General features: G+C 42.8%; 1 protein-coding gene across 2 annotated transcripts in view; it reads right to left on the minus strand.

Annotated features, from left to right (window-relative positions):
• GRK4 (G protein-coupled receptor kinase 4) overlaps nt 1-19600 on the minus strand; it is a 329347-nt gene that overhangs the window by 77787 nt on the left and 231960 nt on the right. For both annotated transcript variants that reach the window (XM_029592025.1, XM_029592029.1), the window contains exons 7-8: nt 11243-11306; nt 5903-6043 (exon numbers count right to left, since the gene is read on the minus strand). In XM_029592025.1, coding sequence (XP_029447885.1) covers nt 5903-6043; nt 11243-11306 — 205 coding nt within the window. The remainder of the gene's footprint in view (nt 1-5902; nt 6044-11242; nt 11307-19600) is intronic.

Raw genomic sequence — 19600 nt, forward strand, 5'->3', positions numbered from 1 at the left:
TTTCTGACTTCATATTTAAAATAAAACACACGAACATACTAAATAATATACCTCGATAGTTTACTTCTCTCTGACTGTGGAGCCCACCGCACCAGCAGAGCCTGCTAAAGTGGATGCATATACGCCCTCACCCAACGAACTACCTCCAACGTTGCCACCATCGACCAAGACCTAGAAATAACTCCACACCGTTGGACAGATGGCCAAGCTCAAGGACTGAACCTGAGACTCCAGCTGCTGGATACACTGCTCTGGTAGGTCCTATTTCATGCCATATCAAATCTCACTCTGAGGTAGTTCAAGTTTGTGTCGGCTGTAAACTGCTTTGGTCTGTTTACTATGCAGCCCAGCTCAAGAAAGAGGCAGATCACCTTGCGAGACACCCCTTGGCTCTCTTCCGTAAGCTTGATCTGAATCACCCACCCGTCCAGAAATGGATGGACTAAAATACCCTTCTCGAGCAGAGATGCCACTACTATCCCCATGATCTCGGAGAAGGTTCTGAGTGCTGTAGCCAGGCTGAACGGCATTGAAAATACCGTCCTAGAATGGCAAAACGCAGAAACCACTGATGTTCTTATCGTATGGGGGTATGTAGATATGCTTCTGTCAGATCCAGAGACATGAGCAGGTCCTACTACTGCAATGCCATAATGACAAAATGCAAAGTACAATTCTGAAATGCACTTTATGCAAATGCCATTTGACCCTTTCAGATCCAGGAGGCATTGAAAGGAGCCTTCTTTCTTTTTGGGCACAACAAAATAGAAGGAATAGCACCCAGTTTTTTCCTGCAGTTTGGGAAGGAATTATGGCTCTGAGGTCTGTTAGCCTTCTTTCCACTGCCCCTCTCCTCACTAGCGAGTTTCATGGATAACCCATAAGAGCATCTGGAGAGAGCAGAAGAAATTCGAGCCCAGTCGTCTCTCATTATCTTCCAAACCCACTAGTCTGCCATGAACTGGGTCCACCTTGGACCCAGTTCATGGGTCCATCTGCCTATCTCCAGAACCTGTAGGTGGATCTCCTCACCTTCACTGGGAGGTCAGAGGTGCTCCGGGCTCCAGAGCCAAAGTCCTTATTCAGCTCTCTGGCTGAAAGGACAGCGAGCTTTCAACAGGACGTGACTGGTTTGTCAATCCTCTATAGAGATGAAAATGAAGGGAATCCCTGGAGTGGCCCCTCAGCCCAAAAGAGCATGCAGCCGCTTTCTACTGCTCCGTCAAACATGGAATCTTGTAATCATCCCATCAATTTGACTCTCTCTCCAACTCAGTTCTGAACAAGAGCGAGAACTCTTAAAGGGCAACTCTGACAAATCTGACTAAGAAATCATATCTGCCGACCAGTTCCACAGCCACTGAAGGCTTCGTGTTGCTATAACAGAAACTACTCCTCTAGCGGCCATAAGCACTGAGTCACATCCGGCATTAGCTAGAAATGCTGCTCCCAGTTCCAACACAGGCCCTGAGGGAGACACAAGCCTGTTTTGGGCGTCATAGAGCAGAGGGAAGCTATTTGCAAATGCATTGCCACCACCTCAAATACCTGCTTAGGGATAGCCTCAATCTTTCCATCCAGGGCTCTTTCAAAGTTGTCCCCCTTTCAACCAGGATTGTGGTTTGTGGTTACCGCGCATACCAGGGATCAGCCTCCAGTTATCCAACTGCTTCCTTTGCCCTCAGGTCTAGGGGTTACAGGTCCACCAAATATCGCCCCCTCCCCCTCCAATTTAAAATTTTCTACCAGGGTATACCACTCAAAGTTAACCAACTCCTGTACCATTTCCAGGAGTAGCAATAAAAACTGGATGCCTTACGTAAGGTGACCAGAATGGAAACCTTCCTCTGCCCTCCTGCAACGCCACTCCTGTCCACTCCAAGCATTTTCAAGGTCTGAGCTAATAAACCCGATCTCGTAGAAAAAAAAGAACAGACACCTATGTGGCTCCAAGTCAGGTGGGATTTCACCTTCCTCTAAAGGTGAGGAGCCCAAATCCCCCCTAGAATCATCTGTCAAGCCGCTCTTTACGTGGTTTGCCTGACTTGGTTGCAGAGTGGGTGGGCCTAGGATGCTTCCCGTCCCTACGGGGCTACTTGGTCCCCGCTGGGCACCCTCTCAGAAAGGTTTGCAAACCCTGGAAAAAATTCTCTCCCAGGAAAAGGATGCTGAATCCATCCCTGAGTCCATGGGGCTGATCAAGATGCTCTCCATTGCCCCCCACCCACCCGGGACACCACTCCCCCCTAGGGAATTTGGGGGGAGGGTTCTCATAGACCAGTGCATAACCTCCTGTATGCCCCTCCACAAAGTCTTATTTGGCCAAGGGGACACCCAAGCAGCAGCAAAATCATTGCAGGACAATTCTCCTTCAACCGCCAGGCAATACTCGTCTAGGCGAAGAGAGAGTGACGGTTGGATTACCCTTATTTGGCAAGCTGCACCATGGGAGTTCTCTCAGTTTCTCTAACTCCCAGTGCCATTATCCTTCTCAAAGGGGTTGCCTCCGGTCCATTGGCCTCCTGTGTGCTGCTAAAACACCAACAATTCACTAGGATGCTTGGTCATCATATGCGCAAAACTTAAGTCCTTGGTCTTGCATGCATACCTGTGCATGTGTATGTGCGTATGGAACTCCAGGCTACAGCCTTACTGTATGCACTCATGCGGTAAAAACCCCAGCTGCATCCTGTGAGTCACAGTGGCCAACATACTAGAATGGTGGTGCGGGAGCCCAGAAGTGCATCTACTGCCAAACTAACAGCATCATCAGTTCACCGTTCTGCTCTACTCCTCGGAGATCGATTGGAGGAGGAGGTTATTAGTGCTGATGGGGAAGAAAATGGCCTGCTAGGGAAGGAAGGCCCTCTTTATTCTTTTTTACCTGATCTCAGACATTTGCTGACTGAAATCATGACCTTGCCAGTGGTTACAGGGGGAGAGGACACAAGCCTTCATCTCTGAACTATCCATTCCTCTTTTTTTTTTAGCCTAAAACTGGCAAGTTATAGAGGCTCAGATGCTCAACTGAGGGACAGCCCCAGACTGGGTTCACCCTCAGGAGATCTAATCGGTTTCTTCTTTTGCTCCTATTAAAAAATAAAATAAAATAAATAACAGGCAGTCCCCACTATGGACATGCATGTCCATCATCTGCTGGAGATGGAGAATACGGGCAGGCCTACATGTCAATGACATCAGTGAGTCAGTTATCTTTATCTCCATCTGCTGGTAGGAATGCATAACCCATCAGTGTGGACTGGCCTGCCTAAGTGTAAAGGGAATTCAAGCATTTGGCAAAGAGGTATTAAGGAATAAGTTTTGAGAAGTTGTTTTTGATTGATCAGTGCCCGAGGGTGGGGCATATCCCCGATATCCCAAAGGACTGGGACAGAGATCTTTTTGCCCATTCGACCAGTTAACAGATGGGGTAAAGAGAAAGAAGCTGCCATTTGATCCAAAAACTGAAAAGACTTGTATTTTTTTTTTTTTTTGCGACTTTCGTTATAGTTGAAATATTTGACTTTTTTGAACCTAGTCTGGTTCAAAAAATTTTGCTTGGGGATGTTTTTCTTCTTTCAGTCCAGTTCATGCCAGAACTGGAGCTATACTCTAGTTACCCCACTCTCAGTCAGGATGAAGGTGCAAGAGTAGGAAGGGAAGTGAATAGAAGAAGGACAGACAGAGAAACCATTTGCTTTTAATTGATCATTGGATCATCTTGACCTGAATCCTCTTCTTTAAGTTATAGTAAAGAATATCTTTTATTTAAACACCAGCTATGAACTCCAGTGTTTTCTATGAGTGTTCCCCTTGTGTGGACTTAATAGGGGATGGGATGGACTCTTTTTTTTATTCCTGGCTTCTCCTGGTGTGATAATTTTGGCTTCATTGCTCTTATTTTTCAATTATCTGGCACCTCCTGAAGCTATTTAATATAGAGTGTGAAGTGGTCACTGAGATAGTGATAGACAACTCCAGAGATACCGGAAGAGAAGTCTTCCTCCCTGTCCGGACCCAGACCCGTAGAATCCCTAGTCTAGGATAAAGCACCAAAACGGGAGACTTGCTTCATCAATAAGGGTTGTGAGTAAATTCTATCTGTAGCCTTATTTTGATATATATACATATTTTTTGTTTCAATTAAAGATTAAACAACAATAGATATCAAAAAGGATGACTTTCATTTTAAAGCATTCCTCCCCTACTCCCTACCCCCCTCCCTTCCATAAGCTCACAGACAACATAATACAGAGAGCATTCAGGCCCATCAAGTCTAGAGGAGAGTGTCATGACAATAGTAATCAATACCTGAGATCCTGATCATTTAATCATGAATAGCTTTCTCCCACTGTAAGTATGGGTCCCATATTGCTTGAAATTTTGATGTGCTATTATACAGAGCAGCCGAGATGGCTGCCATTCTGCAGTAAAAGTGTACTCTTTGTTGGACAGTTTGAAGCAATGGAATGTTTGTCGATTTCCAGTGAGCTGTTATGCCTATTCTTGTTGCAATAAAAACTTGCTGACAGAACAGTATCTGTTGTTTCTTCAATATCTGGTTTGGGATATTAAGCAATACAAAACCCGCATCAAGTAAATTGCTAAGCCCCAGAAACTTTTCCACCCATTGTATTATCACCTCCCAAAACTTATAGATCTTTTCACAGTTCTACCATATGTGAAAATAGGTTCCCTCATGCCCACAATTCCTCCAACACAGTTCATTGACTTTTGGATATCCGTGGTGTAGTGTGTGAGGGGGTGATGTACCATCTGGTAAGTATCTTGTAGCAATTTTCCTGCAAGGCTGTAAATATAGAGCATTTCTGTACTGAATCATAAATCTGATCCCACACTTCAGATGTGAATGACTGTCCTAGATTGGCTTCCCATGCAATGATATGAGGGTGGGGTTGTTTTCCAGGGCCATGTAAGATTGCATATAATTTAGAAACCATTCCCCTTTTCTTATCTACATCCTGGCAGTAATGCTCAAATAGTGTTTTCCCTTGACTGATGGAGGAGACCATTACAGAGGATCTTAGAAATTACAACACTTGGTATCCAGCCAGGTAGTCACTATTGGGTAATTGGTGAACAGCTTGCATTTTGTCCCATTGCATAATAGAACCTCCCTTTAATAGATGTTCAACCCGTGTTTGCCATTCCCTGAATGATTTATTGATTCTCCCTGCCTGGAAGGGACTACTAAAGAAGAGATGGGTGGAATAAAAATAGCCCCTGTTTCCCACCAGGCGTGTCCACCATTTAAACCAGATTCGCATGGTAGTCTCTAACGAGATTGGCAAATCCCCTCTGGTGACCCAAATATCTCGGGTTTGCCAGGGCACAGCTCTCAGAGGCATACCTCCAACTATATTTTCTTCAAAAGACACCCACAGTTTTGTAGTGGCATCTCTATGCATATCTGGGATTGCTTTGAGTTGAGGCGCCACATAGTACCATTCTAAATTGAGGATGTACACATATTTTAATGGAATTCTTATGTATGTTTTACTTTTTGCAAACTACCATGATGTTATGGAATGTGCGGTTAATAAATAATTTTAAATAAAAAAATATTTTTTATTTCAGTGTATACATTTATTATTCATTATATTCTGTTTGTCCTTTCTGTTTGTAATTAACCTGTGAACAAAGACCAAGGGCACCTTTCTCCTCAGACACCCATCATTAATGGCAGTGAACTAAGTTGGGATAAGTTCTGAATGGGCTGGAAGCCCCGCTTCCCTCAAAAAATAGATTTTTCTTTTAAGATTAATATTTGCTTTAAAAGTTATGTTATATGCAATTTATAAACTCCCCTGCTAAACATAATATGCTGGAGCAGGTGTTATCTATAGAAACCTGTGGACAGAAACAAGGCAATTGTACTTACTACAAACCGGCTGTTGACCTTCTCTAGAATTCTTTTCTCATTTAATGCCATGGCTTCTCCTTTCCTCTTTTTGATCCTCTTCTTTTCCAGCTTTTTACAGGCATACATTTTTCCTGTCGCCCGAACCTGACAGGCACACACCTAAGGGAAGAGAAATAAGACTTTAGCTTGTCAGTTTTTAAGGCACGATGAGAGTCCTGAGGGCGTGTAGATAGCAAAAGATGCAAAGAACTCCTTGTAACATCTCATAAAACAAGTTTGATCTTTGAAGGCTAGAGAGGCAGACCTAGAGCAGCTGAGGCAAACAGAGAGATATACGGAGGAGACCTTCAAGGGACACAGTAGAGAGATCCTAGCTCCATGTCGCTTTGGAGAACCAAGGCCATCTAGAAGGAAAGCATCACCATGTGTGACTGGAAGTGATCATGTACCTGAGACATGTCCTCCAGGTGTTGCTTTATCCTTTTGCCCCCAAGAATGTCAGAATGTCTCTTCAGGGGTGCGTACCCAGGGGGGAAGGGTTAGAACTGTCAGTTAGTGATTCAGTCATTAGCAATGTAGATAGCTGGGTAGCTGATGAGCATGAGGATTGCTGGAAAACTTGCCTAGTGCAAAGGTAGCAGGATTTTAGAGAGTGCTGGGGGTGAGTCAGTTGTCATGGTAACATGTAGGTATCAATGACATAGGTAGGTGCAGGAAGGAGGTAACGGAAGCAAAATTTAGGCAGGAAATAAAAATTCAGATCTTACTCCTGGGGGAATTCTGCTCCACTGCGGAATGCAGATTTCCTCCCTCGTCGCCCTTCCCACAGATTTTCACCGTCCCTCGCCAATTTCCTCCCTCCAAAACCAGAAGCGCATGGACAGCAGCCATCGCGAGAGTGGGGGCATCTCAGCACGGCAGAAAATAGCAGGGGAGACCCTGGCATGCCGTGAACGGAGCGTGTCCTGCGGCACATGGGACGCGCTCCGTTCGCGGTGAAGATGAAGGTCCGGCATGCTGCTTGCAGTGAAAAGGGAAGGCCCATGTGTGCTGCGAACGGCGCGCCCGGGCCTTCATCTTCGCTGTGAATGGAGTGCGTCCTGCGGCATGCCGGTGAGAGAGAATGTGTGTGTGAGAGAGGGGCGGGTGACAGAGAGCATGGTTGGTGAGGAGGGGTGAGGGGGATGAAGAGGGTATGAGAGCATGGTTGATGAGAAGGGGGTGGGGGTGAGGAGGGTGTGAGAGCATGGTTGTGAGAGGGGGGTGGGGAAGGTGAGAGAGAGCAGGAAGGTGTGAGAGAGAGCATGGGAAGTAAGAGAGGGTAGGTGGGGGGATGAGTGTGGGTTTCAGAGAGAGGAGCCTATATGAGGGGAAGGAGATGCCGGTGAGAGAGAATGTGTGTGTGAGAGAGGAGAGGGGGTGTGGGGGAGGGTGGTAAGAGGTGGAGGGGATGTTTGTAGATTTCAGAGGGGGGCCTATGTGAGGGGAGGGTGACAGTGCAGGAGGGTGAGAGAGAGCATGGGAGGTAAAAGAGGGGGGTGGGGGGATGCTTGAGTGTGGGTGCCAGAGAGAGGGAGCCTATATGAGGAGATTGTGAAGGAGTGTGTATGTGTGTGAGAGATTGGAAGCTCGTGTGTATGAAAAAAGGGATTGTGAGGGTGCTAGCCTGTGTGAAGGGATTGTGTATGTGAGGGAGCCTGTATGAGGATGTGTGTATGTGTATGAGAGAGAGGGAGCCTGTGTGTGAGAGAGGGAGGGACAGAGGGAGCCTGTGTGAGGGGCAGTACTGAGAACAGGGTCAAACTCTGGGACTGGCAATAGAGTGGAAGGGGTTGAACCTAGAGGTGAAGGGGAGAGATATTGGCAGGTGGAGGAGCTGGGGTCTGAGAGGGCAAACTGGCCAGGGGAGTTGGGATAGCGAATGGAAGGGACACTCTTAAATTGAATTTCTAGGGAAATTCTGCTCAAAATATTTAAAATTCTGCAACTTTAAGTAACAACCTTTTTCTGTAATAATTTAAAATGTAATTACTGTCATGTAAATTGTGTTATTTTGACCAATATAAAGTTTGCAGAATGTTCAGTTTTTGTGCGCAGAATTCCCCCAGGAGTAAGATCTTCCAGAATTCTATTCTCAGAAATGCTCCATATTCCACACACAGGATCTCAAAGGCAGGCTGAACATGGATGAGATGACAACTCATTTTCCCAAATGACTGGGTAAATGTTTCATCAGGACATACTAAGTTGATAAAGTTTAAGACTGCTTCCCAGAGAATCTTGTCCTGGAACTGAAAAGAGGCAGCACTATTGTACTTCTAAGTCCTCCGTGGAATGAAGGACCTGCTGCAAGGGTTAATGGCAGTGAGGGCCATTTAGCACTAGTGATCATAATGAAATCACATTTGACCTAATCACTGGAGGGAAGACAGTAAGTAAAACTACTGCAGAAGCATTTAGTTTTAAAAAGGGAATTAGTTAAAAAAAAAAACCAACCCTAAAAGGAGTGGTTGCCAAGGTTAACAGTTCACATGAGGTGTGGACATTGCTTAAAAATAGTGGCAGCCCAGATAAAAATGTAGTCCATCATTAAACTGTGTCAAAAGAGCAAATGACTAGCAGCATAGTTAAATGGGGTTGTGAAAGAGGTAGTTAAAGTCAAAAGGACATCCTTCAAAAAATGGAAAGCAGATCCAAATGAGGCAAATAGGAAAGAGCATAAGCAGTTGCAAATTAGATACAAAACATTAATACGGCATGCCAAGAGAGACTTTGCAAATAAGCTTGCTGGAGAAGCTAAAACTAATAAAAACGTTTTCAAGAACTTTGGAAGCAAGAAGCCTGTGAGAGTCAGCTGGACCACCAGAGGGGCGTTCAGGGAGGATAAGACCATAGGAGAAAACTACTTGAATTCTTTTCTAAAATAAAATATAAATTCTATATAATATATATAAATAAAATATTTTTAATCACTAGCACATTTAACTGGCTATATTATTTTGAATAGAGCCGGTTAAGCCTTAAGTTATCCATACAGCTGCGGCTGGATATCTTTAGACTTGCTCTGAGGAAGTCCTAAGGTTATCTTGCTAATTTAGCCAGATGCAGCTTTGCTCTGCCCTGCAACACCTCTTTCTTATCTGGCTAAAATTTAGTAGGATAAGTTCCCTACATATTCAAAAGTTGGCATTTATCTGGATCTCTCACAAGTTATCCAGTTAAATTCCTTTGAATATGGACCTTAATATGTCCATTTTCTCTTCCTGTTGTAAGTCTTTGGAACCCGGGCATAGAAAGCACAGATAGTTTATGAACTTTCTATATTTAGAAAGCACAGTCCAAAAAAACGTTAAAGCTCAAATCAATCTGCTCAGACCCGGGGGTTTCACCGGGAGAGATCAGTCTAATAATCTACTCCAAGGTCATTTTTTTCCCCCTCTACTGCATCAAGATATACACAAATTTAATTAATATGATAAGAGTAAATAGATGGACTACTGGCCCTACCTAGAACTAACACCGTATTAAGCCCAGCACCACTTATCCTGTGACCCTTACGTCAAAAATCAATGGAATGCTAAACCCTCAAGAACCCCACCAAAAACCCTAATAGTGACTCCTCAAGCTTTGCCTGCAGGCAGTACCAGTGCCTCCATCCCTTTCCCCCAGCAAAGGAGCCTCCCACTCCCACTCACACCCGCATTACCAGGCAGCGAGTGCAGGAAGGGACAAGAGCTCTTGCAATCCAACCCTCCCAGCCACTGCCCCCTAAACTCCTCAAATGCCATCTGTTCCCAGCTTCTACCACCCCGGGCCCTCCTCCACCATCTTTGTATGTAGTGCCCCACTACTCCCTTTCATAGGTAGGACACATTTTTATGTGGGTTGCCAAAGTATTAGGGAGAGAAAGAATCAGGCCAGCACCCGGGTTCTGGTGATGTTTGTTATCTCTGGTCTAGTCTCAGGATTTGACATTTTGCTGCTACAGCTGCACGTTTTTCTTGCATCACTGAGAATTACACAGAGCTTCTTCCTACGCAATCTTTCGATGGAAGTCTCGTTTTCTCGGTCTGCTTTGGGAAACGTGCATCTCTTATACCTTTGTAATTTGCACGGTGCCGATCTTATTCCCTCCACCTCCATGCGTCTGCTACCCCCCCTCCCCCACCACTAATTCTTGTCTGCCTGCATTTAGCAAGTGGCATTCTGGCGTGCAGGGGATGCTCCTGAAACAGTGTTGAGAAGGTGTGTGTGTGTGTGTTTTGGGGGGGGGGGGAGCAGAGAAAACAAAGGCGAAGAGTTCCTGAAGTTTTCAGCAAAGCCACTCAGCTCACTGCAGCCAATCCATAAGCAAACTGAGATAGATGCACTGCAGTAACATTGCAAGCAGAAGTCAGACAGGGGTCTTGAGAGTCAATTAATGTGAGTGCAAAAATAGGGTTAAAAAGCACAGCACATGAAAATTTAAGGTCTGATTTAAAAATATATATATATTACATGCACAAATGATCAAAACATGTAATAAATCAGCCTCAAGGTTTGTAATTAATCCAATTACTGCATATCAAGGCACAAAGGAAACACAGGTGTGTGCTGCGAAGCAATACAGTTTACCACCATCATATGTGATAGCGCTGCATTTGCTCACCCATCTGCCACGCACAGTATACACACACATTAGTCCTCTCTGTAAGGTTCATTCATTTTACTGGCCTTATATCTAAAAAGCGGATAAGGCAGTATAACTCCAACTGTTCAAGGCCTGTTTTTAGTTAAGTGTTTGGTTAGTATTTAGCGGCCTTGTACAGGGTTTATGTTTTATAATGATGACCTAACGTGGCTTGCTCTGTGTGTTTATTCACCACTTTGGATGGTTCCTACCAGGAAAGCAGAACATAAAAGATTTTAAACAAAAATAAAATGTTGTTCCACATTGCTGGGCTTGTGCCCCCCCTCCCTTAGAAAAATTGTAAAAGGCAAAAGGGCAGGAACCCCTGCTTTTATGTTTCAAAAAGAGAAAAACTACAAAACCTTTTCAGCAATGCAAAAGCATCCGGGGGAGACAACATGGAAACCAAGGAGGATATTTCCAACTCTTAACATAAAAGCGAAAAGGAGGACCCAAATTTGAGACCCAATCCGAGGAAAAAAGCATCAGTTCCGACCGTTGCCCAACATGTCACATCGTGTCTCCCTGCCGCAGCGTCCTTGCACAGAAGGAAGATGGAGTTAGCAGTAGATGAATCAAGGAGTTACACAAGGAACTCCTGGTGCTCTAGTATCATCCGTGCTGCTGAGACTGGCTTTTATATCTAACCCCTGCGGCCCAAGACGCATCAAAATCAGTTCAACACTCACCTCTCCAAATCCCCCTTTCCCTAGTACTCTGTAATGCCGAAAGGTGTTCTTCGTTACTGGCTGCCTAGGTAAGGAAATATGGGGAAAAAATACAAAGATCAGACGCCACACCAGCATTTAAGTTTAATTTCTCAACAGTCTTCCCAGGAAGTCTCAATTCTGCATAATCCACAGAAATGCACACCACCTCCTCCTCCACCCAAACATTCAGGTTTCTCTTCACAAGTTAGGGTAAAAAGTTTGGAAAACATACTGAGCCAGATATTCAGCACTACTCAGCCAGATAAGCAAATGACTTATCCAGCTAAGGGGCGGACATTGAATATCCAGCGATGTTCAGCGGTCGCCATTTATGATAAGCCATTTATTCGATTATGTAGTTAGCCAGATATCTAGTGGGTCAGCAGTGGGTGGATCAGGGTGGTGTTACTTATCTGGCTAACTTAGTCTGATAAGTGCAGATATTCAGACTTATCAGGTTAAGTTAATCAGATTAGTTGTAACTCATAAAGCAGGTTTAACTTAGGCTGAATAAGTTATATCTGGCTAAGTAGCACTAAATATAGGGATATGCAGCAGCATAGTCATGCTACTGAAAACTCATGTAAGCTAGTTAAATAAGTGTTATTCAGCTAACTTACAATAGATAGTTCCTTTTGAATACTGACCTCACCTTTTTTTTTTGTCCCTACAAAGAAGCACAGAATTCCATAAACTTATTCCTTTTCAGTTACATCACAGGGGACAAAGTAATACATGACCTTTGAATGAAGGCAAGTACAGCTGTAGCCAACTTTATTTTAACTAAGTCCTTGGGAAAACTGCTATGCTGGGTGACTCCAATTACAAACACAAAATGCAAAGCAATAAAAAAAAACACCCCCACAAAACAATGGAGGAAGTAAAAACCATACATTTGCCCAGATTGTTTTAGTGCTTTTCATTGCCAGCCTAAGAAGAATGACCGGAACCCCATTCATCAGCTTCCAGTCATTATCAATAGTACACAATGTCAGAACGCCCCGCTTTCCAAGTTTGGACCTGATGGGAATTACTGTGCCTCCATATATATATGGATTGGGCTAGCCCCTACATGCTTTTTCTGTGTGTTGCAAAAACATTTTTTTAAAACTCTCTTCCTCAAATAATCAGCTATATATTGAATAAGATATAAATGTTTGTTTTTTTTTATCCAAATATAAATCTTTTGGCCTACCGATGGAAGCTTTTCAAAGATTTTACAATGCAATCCCATTCAGTTTTATGTGACATCTTCCAAATATATTTTGAAATGCAAGTAACTGATTTAATAAATGCCATGGAAGGCATAAAAAAAGGCACACAGTGGGGCTGGCAAAGATTTCTATTAGAGTAATGAAATTAAATACTAAAACAGAAAAATGATGATTTCTTTTTTTTTTTATTTTTAACCAGAATTTGTAAACAAAGAATCGGTCACCCAAGGGGAGGAGGATAAAAAGAAGACTCCCTTCCTCCAGAGTTGGCAGGTAGAATAGGGAGGGGGCAGAAAGTGATTAAGATGTTAAAGGTGTACAAGATGAGTATGAGGGCTGTGAAGGTCCTCGGCATGGACCATGAAGAAGAGGTCATTGGAAGATCTAGAACGGCTTGAGATGAAAGAAAAAGTCAAGACAGCAGATATGAATAGCACATTCAAGCCAATATAGACACAAAAAGGAGATGGAATGATCGAGCAGGAAGGGTGCCGTGAAGGCTTTTTGAGGGCTGATATGATCACAAAATTTTGAAGGACGTGGTGACGGTTGTAGTGGGATCCATACGAAGGTGTGGCCGATAGAAAGGCCATGCATTCAGAAGAGAGAGAGTAACATACCATCTAAGGTTTCTACAATGGTTGTTTCCTGTATCTTTATAAGACAGAGACCCTTAGAGGAGTTGTGGATTTTTTGGTTGAAAGTAGGAGGGACAGGAGTGTATTTCAATTCCTTCTCCTTCAAACTCCTAGGCCTCAATCAGTGAGATAAGGAATTTTTGAGATATAAGAGACTTTCCCAATTGATTTCTCTTGAATGTTGGAAAAAATCTGTTGCAATTTCAGTGGAAAGGAAGATTTCCACCCTTTTCTCCTTTGTTTTGGAACTCTGACTTATTTTCCCATCAGTAAGGCCTTTGACACAGGTTCCACATAGGCAACTTATAAATAAATTGAACACCCTGGTATATGCCACAAAATAGTGACTGGATTAGAAACTTGCTGAGTAGGAGGCGACAAAAGATAGTGATAAATGGATTTTGCTCTGAGGCAAAGGATATTACTAGCAGATGCCACAGGGATTGGTCCTTAGACTGGTTCTTTAACATTTTTGTAAGCAACATTCCGAAAGGATTATCAGGAAAGGTTTATCTTTTTGCCAATGTTATTAAAATCTGTAACAGGGTAGACAGGAAGGTGTGAAAAACATGAGAAGGGATCTACCTCGCGAAACTGTCTAGAGCCTGGAAGTTAGGATTAAATGCTAAAAAATGCAGGAGTTATGCATTTAGATTACAAAAATCCAAGGGAGAGGTACACTATAGAAGACGAAATTCTTCTGAACATGAAAGAAGAGCACAATCTGGGGATGATCGTATCTGATGATCTTAAATTTGCCAAACAGGCGGATAAGGTGACAAAAGCCAGAAAGATGTTTAGGTGCAAAGGAAGGGGTTAATGAACACATGGATAATGGTAAGCCAGTGGATATAGTATATTTGGATTTTCACAAGTATTTGACAAATTCCCCCTGAGAGACCTCTGAGGAAATTAAAAATTCATGGGATAGGAGGCAATGTCCTATTGTGGATTGCAAACTGGTTAAAAGATTTAAAAAAAACAGAGAATAGGACTAAATGGTCAGTTTTCTCAGTGGAGAAAGATAAACAGTTGAGTGCCTTAGGGATCTGTACTGTGACCAGTGCTTTTTAATATATTTATAAATGATCTGGAAAGGGGAATGACAAGTGAAGTTATCAAATTTGTAGACACAAAATTATTCAGAGTTGCTAAATCACAAGCAGATTGTGAAAAATTGCAGGACCATCTTTGCGAGACTGGAAGACTGGGTATTTAAATGGCAGATGAAATTTAATGTGGACAAGTGCAAAGTGATGCACATGGGGAAAAGTAACCTATACAGTTGTTACCAGATGTTAGGTTCCTTATTAGGAGTTACCGCTCAAGAAAAGGTCCTGGGTGTCAAAGTGGACAATTCTTTGAAATCATTGGTTCAGAGTGCAGCAATGGTCAAAAAAGCAAACAGAATGTTAGGAATTATTAGGAAAAGAATGGAGAATAAAACAGCGAATGTCATAATGCCATTGTATCACTACATGGTAAAAGCCACACCTGGAGTAGTGTGTGCAGTTCTGGTCGCTGTAACTCAAAAAAGATGCAGTTGCATTGTAAAAGGTACAGAGAAGGGTAACCAAAATAATAAATGGGATGGAACAGCTCCTTATGAGGAAAGGCTAAAGAGGTTAGGGCTGTTCAGGTTGGAGAAGAGACAGCTATGGGGGGATGTAATAGAGGTCTATAAAATCATGAGTGAAATAAAATGGGCAAATATAAATTGGTTATTTCTCTTTCAAAATATACAAAGACTAGGGCAATACTCCATAAACTTAGTACATAGCTCAATGAAAACAAATTGTAGAAAATTATTTTTCCCTCAATACACGATTAAGCTCTGAAATTTGTTGCCAGAGGATGTAGTTAAGGCAGTTACTGTAGCTGGGTTTAAAAAAGGTTTGGATAATTTCCTGGAGGAGAAGTCCATAGACTGTTATTAACCAAGTAGACTTAAGGAATTGGCCACTGTTGGAAACAGGATCCTGGACTTGATGGATCCTTGGTCTGACCCAGTACAGTAAATTCTTATGTTCTTAATGGTTACCACAAGAAAGGAGGAAATATTGCTCCTGGATAAGGCCCTGGTAAGACCTCATTTGGAATACTGTAAACAGTTCTGGAGGTCACATCTTCAAAAGGACATAAACCAGTTGGAGTCGGTCTAGCGGGTAACTATTAAAATAGTCAATCTTCATTCTAAAGCATATAGAGAGAGACAAAGATCTAAAAGAAAGACATTAAAGGGAAGACATGACAGGCATTTAAATATCTCCAAGGATTCCATGCACAATAGGCTGATACCTTTCAAAAGGAAAGGAGGTTCTAGAACAAGGGATTCATTGGATGAGGGTGAAAGAAGGTAAATTTAGGAGTCATTTAAGGACACTTTTTTTCAGAAAGGGTAGTGGATGCATGGAACTTCCTCCTATGGAGGTGGTGTAGACAAGGACATTATCTGAATTCAAGAAAAAATTCAATAAATACAGAGGATCTCTGAGGGAGCGATTGTAAAGCTCAGTAGTTGGTGTGAATGGGCAGCATAGATAAGCCAGAATGGTCTTTATTTTGTCATCGTGTTTCTATGTTCAGACCAGGAAGGATCACTGCCAATATGCCAGAAGAATTGGAAGAAATAGGATACTTGTCCGGTATTCAACCTAAGTGGCAAAGGAGAGGACAGTCTTGGGCACCCATCCAATGCTACCAACTACCTGTGCACATCTGTGAAGTGTGGGAACATCAGAACTAAGCAGGGCACATGGGCACTGAAAGCTTCCTCACATAAATTGGACTTGTCTCATGGATTTTGGTAAAAAAAAAGGGAAGAGAACCACTAAAAAGTCCATGATCAAGTTTTCTTACCATAATTGGATTGCTACTCTGGAAGTGAGAATTATAAAACTAATTGTTCCTGTGGATTCTATTCTGTTATGAATAAATATCTTGTAAATAAAGCCAGGTCAGTTAGAATCCCCATACTGGGGAGTCTGCACTTCATGAAGGCAAAGATCAGGATTCTGATCCTTGTCCACAGAGAAGACTTAACATCTTCACACGAGGTCCACTACAACACCTGACTGACCTAACAATTCAAGAACCCCATAGCCATTCAGATACTCTCCATTGGAGCGGTCATGAAAAAGACAAAGGGGGACCCTTAAAGATCTACGAGAACAGAGGAAACACATTCATAGTTTTTAATGCTCTTCATTTGTTGCTGTCCTTTTGAGAGCTATTTCATTGTATTTTGTACGACAATGCGGATTGGTTACATGAACACAGATTTAAAGTAAATCTATTAAAATCAGAGGCAATATTGATTGGAAGGAAGAGAGATATGGTGAAGACCCCCCCCAAAAATGGCAGGAGTTAAGATTCCGTTACAAAACAGTCACAATTTTAGGAGTAATATTGGATGAAGAATTGCCTGTAAGAGAACATGTTACAAAACTGATTCAAACTACCTTTTAGCATCTGCACTATATCTGGATCTTAAGACCATTCCTAGAAAACCAGGATCTGCAGTTGTTAATCTAGTTTAATTCTCACATGACCGCACTACTTCAATAGTCTATTACAAGGTCTTTCTTTATCATTATTAAAGAGATTACCAATTGGACAAAACATAACAGCAAAGTTGATTTTTGGATAGAGAAAGTATTACCATGCCACACCTTGTCTTATAAAATTACATTGACTATCTATGAGTAATCAGATAAATTTTAAGATTTTATGCTTATAGTTGTGTGCAAACGTTTAGGCACCCCTGGTCAAATTGTGATGGTAATTTCATAGCGGTGCGTGGATGCGAATGTGCGTGTGTTCGTTGGCCTATGCTCATGTGTTAAAAAATAGCCTTGCCGTGTGTACATGCGTGCTCACTTTTAAGTGGACATGCGCATGTATGCGCAAATCCCGCTTCTACCTCATAAGTGAGGAAATTTTAAAAGGGTCACGTGCCGACGCCATTGATAGTTTTCAGAGTTCATTCTCAGGTCACCCAGTTAAAGGATGGGACTTCTAAACCCTCCCTAGATCCACAGTCTCCCTTCATCTGTTAGCCATGATCCTTAAAACCCTGCTGATATGTCTAGTTGTTTTTGTTTTATTACTTACGCATCATCCATCGCAGGAGTAAAGTTACGCAGCAGAGGACCCTGACGCGCACCAGTGTGTGCAAATATGTACAGGCAAGTTTCATGGTAAAATCCTGACGCGCCCATGCCCCGCCCCTGTCTGGAAACTTTTTATTTGTGCGTGCAGTGGCACGTACGTGCATATCCCGGTGGATTTTAAAACCTGCTTGGTGTCTGCTGGCCTGACATTCGCACATCCCATAATTGATTAATTGCGCCACCTTTATTTGTTTCCATTAATAAGTGAACAGAAGCTGACATCTCCTACATGGTACAAAATTAAATACTAGATACCAAAGGAAGCAAGCAAATTCCACTGTATATATGATAGTCAAAAACTAAGAGTGAAGACTCGAAATTATAAAAAGTCACCTGCCAAGCAAAAATGTGTTTCCTGTTTCTCCCACGGGTCACCTTCAGAAACTGCAAAGGAGTTGAGTGTCACTTCTGCAGCAGTGGAAATAGTCCAAACACTCAGGATTCATCCAAAGAGGCCCAGATATCTTCTGGATACCCAAGGGGAGAATTATCTAAACAAAGGGTTCATGCCTCTGTTGCAGTTCCATATCCATTCCTGTGGGCTTCCTCAGCTCCACTCCTACTTCTCTCAAGGATTAAATCCTTTTGAAAGACCTCCCAATGCTCTTTGAAGAGTTTTCTCCCACACAACCTCTTTACAACTGGAAGGGTATAAACAGTTATACTCTCTCACTAATTAATTCACTTGTTCATTTAACTATTTGGATTCCTTGGTGAGGAATCCCCTCTCTTTTTTCTGCCCTCCACCTCAATATCCACTCTCAACCCAGCTCAGCTCTAGCTTGTGCCTTGCGCTGGAAGCACTATTTATACTCTGCCCCATCCACCCTTCAAAGGGAAGGAAGGAAAAACACACCTCTTGCATCTTGTAGAGCACAGATAACACCAGTGTAAGATCTGTGGACTCTTGGTGCTGTGGAGAGATTGGCTCAACCTACAGGGAAGGCCCCAAAGGCTCTCACCAACAGCTGGCAGAGCTACGCAGAGAAGAGAGTGACTAGGAGCTTCACCTATACCAACCCCTTTCCCCTTGGGTTCCAGGGGCTGGCAGGTCTTAGATGAGTCTCTATGGTTATTGCATAGGCAACTATCCAGAGCCAATCTAGGGTCAAAGGCAGGCAGCAAACAAGAATGGTCAGAGGCAGGCAAGAGCGGTCAGAGTTGAAGCAACGGTCAGATCCAGAAGTCAGTATAAGAAGAGGCGAGGATACGAGGTAAGGAAGGCTGAGAAGATGAGGCAAGGCTGGGCTGGAGAGACAAGGCAAGGCTGGAATGCAGGAACAGGAGCAGCAACACACTACAATTCCGAGTGTAGATGACCCATTGTTGAGGTGATGCTAGGGTGCATGACTGGACCTTAAGTACTCTGCCGCATGATGTCGTCGGGACGTGCCGGCAGCGCTGGTTTCTGCCATACATGTTCTTCAATTTTTAATGCTAAATTACTATTTGTTGATTTTTAACAGATTAAAAATAAAACAGGAGATATGGCATGTGAAAAAGTTTGGATGCCCTTTCAGGCAATGCTTTATAACATCTCCTTTGGCTGAAATAACAGCTTCCAAATATTTCCTGTAGCCAACTATTTTTGCTTTAGGAATTTTTTTCTACTCTCTTGAACTCTTCTAGCTCAGAAGTATTTTGGGTCTTCTTGCATGCTCTGCATGTTTGAGATCTCCCCACAGATTTTCAATAATATTCAATAATATTCAAGTCAGGGGACTGTGAAAGTCATTCTATAACCTTAAACTTTCTTTCCTGTAAGGACTGTATGGTATGGTTAATTTTGAGGTGTTTCTGATTGCCTTCTTGCTGAAATAGCCAACCTCTTTTCAGGTTCAATATCTTCACCGATTGTGGATCATTAGCTTCAAGGATAAGCTGATATTTAGTAGACTCCATTCTTCCTTCCACTCACACAATATTTCCTGTGCCTATTGCTGCCACACAATAGATAATCTCCTGTGCTTAAAGGTTGGCAAGGTGCTCTTTTCTTCAAACACTCCATCCTCTTTTCTCCAAATATGTGGTTGTTGAATTTTAATTTCAACAGACCAAAGCTCTTTCCGATGACTTCTGTGATAAGGTAGTAGAAAAGGGTTCTGTTTGACAACTCTCCCATGTAGATCGTTGTGTTAGCCACGCTGATATTGTAGATCTGCGGCCATCTTCTCCAGTGGCAATTAAACTTTTCAGCAGGACTTTTGCAGTGATCTGTGGGTTCTGTTTTGCAGATCTGACCAGTTTTCAGGCAGTTCTACTCACAGACTGTGGAGCCCATGCCACAACTGGCGTCCCTTACCTTACATGCGA

Source organism: Rhinatrema bivittatum, chromosome 1 (genome assembly GCF_901001135.1).
Source record: "Rhinatrema bivittatum chromosome 1, aRhiBiv1.1, whole genome shotgun sequence".
In the NCBI taxonomy this organism is placed as follows: Eukaryota; Metazoa; Chordata; class Amphibia; order Gymnophiona; family Rhinatrematidae; genus Rhinatrema; species Rhinatrema bivittatum.